Source organism: Octopus sinensis, linkage group LG25 (genome assembly GCF_006345805.1).
Source record: "Octopus sinensis linkage group LG25, ASM634580v1, whole genome shotgun sequence".
Taxonomy (NCBI): Eukaryota; Metazoa; Mollusca; class Cephalopoda; order Octopoda; family Octopodidae; genus Octopus; species Octopus sinensis.
In genome coordinates this window covers 2,539,798-2,549,129 of record NC_043021.1, presented here as the reverse complement: position 1 = coordinate 2,549,129, position 9,332 = coordinate 2,539,798, and the positions used below count along the sequence as shown (strand labels likewise).

The 9,332-nt window shown below is 42.6% G+C and overlaps 1 protein-coding gene across 1 annotated transcript in view; it reads right to left on the bottom strand.

Annotated features, from left to right (window-relative positions):
• Positions 1–5,534: 5,534 nt before the first annotated feature.
• LOC115224360 (protein FAM136A) overlaps positions 5,535–9,332 on the bottom strand; it is a 26,349-nt gene continuing 22,551 nt past the window's right edge. The window contains exon 3 of the mRNA XM_029795236.2: positions 5,535–6,045. Within this exon, the coding sequence (XP_029651096.1) occupies positions 5,854–6,045 (192 nt within the window). The 3' untranslated portion in view covers positions 5,535–5,853. The remainder of the gene's footprint in view (positions 6,046–9,332) is intronic.

Genomic DNA, 9,332 nt, shown 5'->3' with positions numbered 1-9,332 from the left:
TGAAATAAAGTGTCTTGCTCAAGAACACAACATGCAGCCCGGTCCGGGATTCGAGCTCACAACCTCACGATCGTAAGCTCGATGCTCTAACCACTGAGCCACGCGCCTACCTCCTTGCATGCACACACATGCTTACGTCATCATCATCATCGTTTAATGCCTGTTTTCCTTGCTGGAATGGTTTGACTGGGGTCTTGGAAGCCAGGAGGCTGCACCAGGCTCCAATCTGATCTGGCAGTGTTTCTACAGCTGGAGACCCTTCCTAACACCAACCACTTCGAGAGTGTAGTGGGTGCTTTTTACATGCCACCGGCACAGGAGCCAGTCAGGGCAAGGAGGCTAGATAATACATACATGTGTAATTTTTCTCAACTTTCTGCTAAAAAGACTGTGCTATTTCGGTCTGTTTTGAATGTTTTATTATTAGTAACAATGGTTATACCTGGTGAACTGACATGCAATCAGTCCCCATAGTCAACAACATTTGATCGTTTATTTGCAGCTCAGCCGCATTTCATACTGGTTACTTTTTTCAATACATGTAACAACAGAAAAAAACATGTCTTAAACGCTTGCAAAATTTTGGTATTGATTGTTCAAATTTCTTTTGTTCTACATGAATGATAAAAATGCTGTATCAGACATCGCCACCCACCACATTGGACCTGTGCTTAAAGACTGTATCCTCATTTGCCATTAAAGTCAAGGTTGTCCAGTTTTAGATATATTGATTTGTTGGTGTAGATGTCGTTTCTTTGTTTTGACCATTGCCGCAAGTCTATCCATGCATATTAAATAAACCATAAAAACTGAAAAAAAGTGTGAAGCTTTTGTTTCAACTTCCTACATCTGATAATGATCAATAAACACGAATTATCCCCAACCATTGCTATGGTGACATCATCATGTGATAGTAATATAAGAAACTGGACTACACGAGGGTGTCAAAAGAGTTTTCTCTTCCCATGTTGTATGTAGGGCAAGTCAGTTTGACTGAGTTCTTGTCTCTCTCCATCGTTTACCCAGAGAAATCATCATCATCATCAGCATCATCGTTTAACGTCCGTTTTCCGCACTAGCACAGGTTGGACGGTTCGACCAGGGTCTGGGAAGCCGGGGGCTGCACCAGGCTCCAGTCTGATCTGGCAGAGTTTCTACGGCTGGATGCCCTTCCTAACGCCAACCACTCCGAGAGTGTAGTGGGTGCTTTTTACGTGCCACCTGCACAGGTGCCAGGGGCGGTCCGGCATCGGCCATGATCGGTTGGTGCTTTTAACGTGCCACCGGCACGGAAGCCAGCCAAGGCAGCGCTGGCATTGGCCACGTTCGGATGGTGCTTTTTATGTGCCACCGGCACTGGAGGCAGTCGAGGCAGCGCTGGCATCGGCCACGTTCGGATGGTGCTTTTAACGTGCCACCAGCACAGAAACCAGCCAAGGCGGCGCTGGCATCGGCCACGTTCGGATGGTGCTTTTTATGTGCCACCGGCACTGGAGGCAGTCGAGGCAGCGCTGGCATCGGCCACGTTCGGATGGTGCTTTTAACGTGCCACCGGCACAGAAGCCAGCCAAGGCGGCGCTGGCATCGGCCACGTTCGGATGGTGCTTTTTATGTGCCACCGGCACTGGAGCCAGTCGAGGCAGCGCTGGCATCGGCCACGTTCGGATGGTGCTTTTAACGTGCCACCGGCACAAAAGCCAGTCGGGGCGGCGCTGGCATCGGCCACGTTCGGATGGTGCTTTTTATGTGCCACCGGCACAGAGGCCAGTCGAGGCGGCGCTGATAAATTCAGTATAATACACCACTTACCTGTGGTCTCCATTTATGGTGAAGCGTTCTAGACCAGGGGACCCCAGCCACCAGTTGTCAATCATTTAGTATTGGGCTGCACAGAAAGAATAGGTTTTAAAATTCTATTTCTCTTTTTATTGATTATTTCTATTGGCAGAGTATTTTTGCATTATATGTGTTGTCATCGGTAGCAGCAGCAGCAGCTGTCTGTTGTCAGTGTTGACCATTCTGTTGATAAAAAAACATCTTCGATGATGAGTCAGGCAGTTGACATTGCCCTCTCCACCAGATGGCTAATCCAGGTCGCCTTGCCAGATACCCAGTTGTACGCAAGAGAGTAATGAGCAGGATTGCTGTAGCAGCTTCCATGCAAGTTGGTACCCACTTGGCTGCCAAAACCTTCAAGCTGTTGGTCTGGGACTCTTCCACCTTGTTGCTTATCTGACATCCTGCTGCTAACATCTTCACTGTGTTTGTGGCACGGGAAATTAAGAGGTTGCTAGCACTTGTCTAAGGTGCTACTTACTCTCCTGTTATACATGTCTAAGGGGCAACTTACTCACCTTTTATACATGTCTAAGGTGCTACTTACTCTCCTTTTATACATGTCTAAGGGACAACTTACTCTCCTTTTATACATGTCTAAGGTGCTACTTACTCTCCTGTTATACATGTCTAAGGGGCAACTTACTCTCCTTTTATACATGCCTAAGGTGCTACTTACTCTCCTGTTATACATGTCTAAGGGGCAAATTACTCTCCTTTTATACATGTCTAAGGTGCTACTTACTCTCCTTTTATACATGTCTAAGGGGCAACTTACTTTCCTTTTATACATGTCTAAGGTGCTACTTACTCTCCTTTTATACATGTCTAAGGGGCAACTTACTCTCCTTTTTATAGATGCCAATGGCATGGGTGTTGTGCAGTACTGTAATTATATTCTTTTATTTGTTTCAGTCATTTGACTGTGGCCATGCTGGAGTATTGCCTTAAGGGGTTTTTATTAGTCAAAGAAATTGGCCTCGAGACTTATTCTATTGATCGCTTTTGCCAAACTACTAAGTTACAGGAATGTAAACACACCAATACTGGTTCTCAAATGGTGGTAGTGATAAACACACATAAATATACTTCAAAAGATGATAAGTATGATACAAGAGAAAGACGCAACTGGTACTTAATTTATCGACCCTGAAAGGATGAAAGGCAAAGTCGACCTTGGCGGAATTTGAACTCAGAACGTAAAGACAGACAAAATACCGCTAAGCATTTCGCCCGGTGTGCTAACGGTTCTGCTAGCTCGCCACCATGTAGAGGAAAATATATCAGAATATTTATCCCTACTTTATTTTGGTTTTTTTTTTGTAGACTTCATAACCCACGTTACAAGGCAGGTAAAATGAAGCATTTGTCTTTTGAAGAAAGGCTGAGGACGCTCGACCTTTATTCTCTAGAAAAACGCCGCCGCCGTGGTAATCTCATTCTTGCTCACAACATCATAAGTGGAAAGTGTAACCTCTCGAAAGAGCTTATCTTCACTCTTGCTCCAGAGCGTCGGCTGCGGGGTCACTCCGAAAAGCTCTATCTGCGACGATTTCATCTCAATCGAAGGAGAGGGGCTTTCTCCGTCCGGGTTGCGGAACTGTGGAATAAGCTGCTGGACGAGATAGTGAAGATGCCGACGACCGCTCGGTTCAAAGTCTCCCTTGACCACGAGTGGCCTGAACTCTTTACATGAACACCACCCTGTACATAACTCCATGTCCCCCTACATGGCCTTGCTTTTTGCTTTTTGAGCCAAAAAATTAACTTAACTAACTTAACTATACCTGCTCCAGACAGCCAGGTAAAGTGATACCTGCTCAGGCAAAGCCCAGGTAAGTGAAGTAAAGAAATACAGAAAAAAAAAAAAATTTAAAAAAAGCATTCTGTGAAGAAACAAAACAAAACCAAACATTTGAATTAGACTTTAAAATAATTTAATTTCTTTTCATATAATTTAAGAAATTATATTTATCATTAAATCTTTTATCATTTACTTTAATCAGCCAATGGACTGTGGCCATGCTGGAGCACTGCCTTGAAGAATTTCAGTCCAATGAACCAACCCCAGTACTTTTTTTTTAAAGCCGGGTACTTATTCTATTGATCTCTTTTGCTGAACCACTAAGTCATGGGGACGGGAACACACCAACACCAATGGTGGTGGTGGGACAAACACAGACACACACCTATATATAGATATATACACATGCACACACACAGACACACACATATATATATACGATGGGCTTCTTTCAGTTTCCGTCTACGAAATCCACTCACAGTGCTTTGGCCAGCTCAAGGCTTTAGTAGAAGACACTTGCTAAAGGTGCCACGCAGTGGGACTGAACCTGGAACCATGTGGTTGGGAAGCAAGCTTCTTACCACACAGCCACACCTGTGATAATGTTTTTTTTGCTCCACTTCTTGTTTATTTTTGTTTCTTAGCAATAATTTCTTGTGTGTGTTCCCACATTTTGTAGAACCCTTTGCAATGCGTTGTTGGAAAGCAAGAATGGATTCTCGAAAACAAAATAAAAGAATTGAAATTTTGGTTTCAAATTTTGGCACAGGGCTGGCAAGTATGGAGAAGGGTCAGTTGATTACATTTGACCTCAGTATGCAACCGGGACTCATTTTACTGAAAGGATGAAAGGCAAAGCCGCCCTTGGTGGAATTTGAACTCAGGACGTAGTGACAGACGAAATACCACTAAGCATTTCACCTGGCGTGCTAATGATTCTACCAGCTTGCCACCTCGATAATAATAATAATAATAATAATAATAATAATAATAACCATAATCCTATTTACTGGAGGCCCAAGGCATCAAATTTGTGGGGAGGGTTCTAGTTGATCACATCGACCCCAGTATGCAACTGGTACTTAATCTATCGACCCCGAAAGGATAAAAGGCAAAGTCGACCGTGGCAGAATTTGAACTCAGAACATAAGGACTGATGAAAAGCTGCTCGGTATTTTGCCTGGTGTGCTAACCATTTTGTCACAGAGGAATTAAATTATTGCTTTCAAATTTTGGCACAAGGCCAGCAATTTTGTAGGAGGGGGCATGCCATCTACATTGACACCATCCCCCCCCCCCCGGCGTTCAACTGGTATTTATTTTATAGAAGGCGGCGAGCTGGCAGAAACGTTAGCATGCCGGGCGAAATGCGTAGCCGTAATTCGTCTGTCGTTACGTTCTGAGTTCAAATTCCGCCGAGGTCGGCTTTGCCTTTCATCTTTCGGGGTCGATAAGTTAAGTACCAGTTACGCACTGGGGTCGATGCAATCGACTTAATACCTATGTCTGTCCTTGTTTGTCCCCTCTATGTTTAGCCCCTTGTGGGTAATAAAGAAATAGGTATTTATTTTATTGACCCTGGAAGGATGAAAGGCAAAGTCGACCTCGGCAGAATTTGAACTCAGCATGTAAAGACGGAAAAAATGCTCAGCCGCTGAGCATTTTGTCTCTGTGTGCTAATGGTTCTGCAAGTTTTCCACCTTAGAAGAATTAAATTGTTATCATCAAAATACATCTTACTTAGAGGAGGTTTGTGAAGTAAAAACCTGTCGCACACCAGCAGTAAGAATTCTTACCGATTGTGAGAATTCCTTTGTTCATTCTACAGGAATAAGTCCTTGCTGCTTACACTCATTGCTGTCAAAGACTAGAAATGACAACAAACACAAAACGCTTCACTTTCATTTTATAAGAATTTTATTTTCTCTTAGTTAGAACTGTTGCAATTCCAGTTAGAATTCTTGTAATTCCAATTGCATTTCTCCACCAATATGCCTCATATCCTCTGCCCCATCCACCCAACCAACAAGAAAACCTCTGCAATGTTTCTCTTGATCAGGTGATACCTGCATATGTCCACGGGAGGGATAAGCACCAAAACCAACAGGGAAACATAAACAATGACTGCTCTCATTCGTCCATCCATCCACTCACCCAATCCATCTGTTCATCCACCCGAACTCTAACTCTGCTGTGACTACAAGGTCCATGTGCTACTTCGACTGTACTGCTATTGTCTCCCGTATGCGTTTCATAAGAGTTGGTATCAAATTAATATGAGTCTCCGAGCACTTCCGTACACAAGACTCGAGCTCTCCACGATACTGGGTCATATCCGTAGCGGTAGGGTTCATCCTGTCACGAACTTGGTCTTTGCAGTCGAGGGCACAGCGCTGTAGTCGATCCTGCAAAGTAGACAGTGAGATCACTTTAAACCTTTTGTTACCATATTTATCAAAATATACTTTGTTTTTAATTAATTTTGAAAATAATGACTAACTGAGTAAAATAAATTTGACATGAAGTTTGGAACACAAATTAGCATAAAATTTTAATGGCAGGTTTTAATTTAGATCACTTTAACCCTTTTGTCACCATATCTGTCAAAATAATATTATTTTTGTTACAATTAATTTTCAAAAAAATGAATTCAGTAAAATATCTTTGTCATTGCAAAAACTGGTGTTTGGAACCTAAATTAACAAGAAATTTCAAGAGCAGGTTTTCATTCAGATCACTTCAAAATATGGAATTCATATCATTGATCCATGGGCTGTCCCAGATGGAGGTGATATCAAAAGGATTAAGTAGACATACTTACCAAACAGAAAATTGATTCAGGAATGATTTTTTTTTTATCAATGTGTTTGTATCATGACACATGTCAGAGCATGTAAGTGTATCATCATCATCATCATCATCGTTTAGCGTCCGCTTTCCATGCTAGCATGGGTTGGACGATTCAACTGGGGTCTGGGAAGCCAGAAGGCTGCACCAGGCCCAGTCTGATCTGGCAATGTTTCTAAGGCTGGATGCCCTTCCAAACGCCAACCACTCCTTGAGTGTAGTGGGTGCTTTTTATGTGCCAGATGAGGCTGGCAAACGGCCACGTTCGGATGGTTCTCTTACGTACCACCGGCACTGGTATCACAGCTGCAATTTCCATTGATGTTGATCGATTTTGATTTTCACTCGCCTCAACAGGTCTTTACAAGTAGAGTTTTTTGTCCCAAGAAGGAAAGGTATATATATATATATATATATATATATATATATATATATTATATATATACATATATACACACACACACACACACTTATATAGTGAGAGATATGGATGATTAATTCAAAGCTACAAACACATTGATAAAAAAGAAATACAATATCCCTACATATCTCACATCTATTCTCTTTCCTCCACCTCACTCTCTGTTTTGTATCACATCTAAACTAACTATTACTTAACCATCCTCTCACACAGTCCCAGATGAAGGGATATAATCAATAAAGATCCCGGAAACAGCTGTAAGACCTTCTATCTATAAATGTTCTAAAATCTACACACCCTTGGTTTTATATCTCATTACCAAAAAAAATAATTTTATATATAGGCGCAGGAGTGGCTGTGTGGTAAGTAGCTTGCTTACCAACCACATGGTTCTGGGTTCATTCCCACTGCGTGGCACCTTGGGCAAGTGTCTTCTACTATAGCCTCGGGTTGACCAAAGCCTTGTGAGTGGATTTGGTAGAAAGAAACTGAAAGAAGCCCGTCGTATAGATGTATATATATATATGCATGTGTGTGTGTGTTTATGTGTCTGTGTTTGTCCCCCTAGCATTGCTTGACAACCGATGCTGGTGTGTTTATGTCCCCGTAACTTAGCGGTTCGGCAGAAGAGACTGATAGAATAAGTACTAGGCTTACAAAGAATAAGTTCTGGGGTCGATGTGCTTGACTAAAGGCGGTGCTCCAGCATGGCCAGTCAAATGACTGAAACAAGTAAAAGAAAGTATATATATATATACAGGAGTAGCTGTGTGGTAAGTAGCTTGTTTACCAACCACATGGTTCCGGGTTCAGTCCCACTGCATGGCACCTTGGGGAAGTGTCTTCTACTGTAGACTCGGGCTGACCAAAGCCTTGTGAGTGGATTTGGTAGACGGAAGAAGCCCGTCGTATATATGTATATATATATATATTATATAAATATATATATATGTGTGTGTGTGTGTGTGTGGTGTGTTGTTTGTGTGTCTGTGTTTGTCCCCCTATCATTGCTTGACAACCGATGCTGGTGTGGTTATGTCCCCGTCACTTAGCGGTTCAGCAAAAGCGACCGATAGAATAAGTACTGGGCTTACAAAGAATAAGTCCCGGGGGTTGAGTTGCTTGACTAAAGGCGGTGCTCAAGCATGGCCACAGTCAAATGACTGAAACAAGTAAAAGAGTGTATATATATATATATATATATATATATATATATATATATATATATACATACACAACACACACCTACACCCATCCACGCAAATTAACACATATACCCAGATAAATAAGCATTGCATGTAACAACATGCAGAAATCAATCCCTTTGTGTGTGTGTGTGTATACATTTATGTGTGAGATCAATATCATCGTAGTTGTTGCTTTAAGATCCTCTTTTCCATGCTTGGGAGGCTTGGCTGGGATTTGCTGAGGCATGTATTCTACAGACGGATGCCCTTCCAGTCACCAACCTTCATCTGTTTCCAAGCCATGGCCAGAAAAATGTTCTTGTAGAATATTGGAAACCAATGACCCTGCTTGTATGACAGTGACACTCATTTACGACTATCATGCACTGTCAAGACAAAAAGACACACACATCCATCCATCTATCTGTTCTTTTTTGTCTCTCTCTCTCTCTCTCTCTACAGGTCCATTTATCTATCTATTGATGTATGTTTGTATGTATGTATCTATCTATACATTTATCCATCTCTCTATCTATCTGTTTTTTGTCCTTCTCACTTTCTCTCTCTCTGTCCATCTATCCATTTCTGTCTCTCTTTCCATCAATCCATCAGTTTATCTATGTCTCTATCTAGCTATGTATCTATCTGTCCCTATCCATCTGTCTGTCTGTCTATCTATCTATCTATCTATCTATCTATCTGTCTGTCTGTCTGTCTGTCTATCTATCTATCTGTCTGTCTGTCTGTCTACATACATACATATATGCTAAGCAAGTGAGGACTACTTGTGGAAACCCCACAAAAGCCTGACCCCTAAGGTAAGCATCCTCTCACTGTTGTTCTTCAGTCGACAGGTAAATGCTCTGAATGGGCTTCTCCACTTGGACCCTCCCCTCCCCTCCCCTCTCATTTGCTTTCCAACAAATCTGCTGAGGGGGCAGCACGTCCAACTGCACCCTTACAACTTGCTCCACCACAGAAACCCCTTTTTGCTGAAGCCACCAGACAAATGAAGACTGCCTGTCCTTCCTGGTCAAAGGACAATGGCAGGACAATCTTCAGAATGGATGGAAGAACTCTGTCGGTTACGATGACGAGGGTTCCGGTTGATCCGAATCAACGGAACAGCCTGCTCGTGAAATTAACGTGTAAGTGGCTGAGCACTCCACAGACACGTGTACCCTTAACGTAGTTCTCGGGGATATTCAGCGTGACACAGAGAGTGACAAGGCCGGCC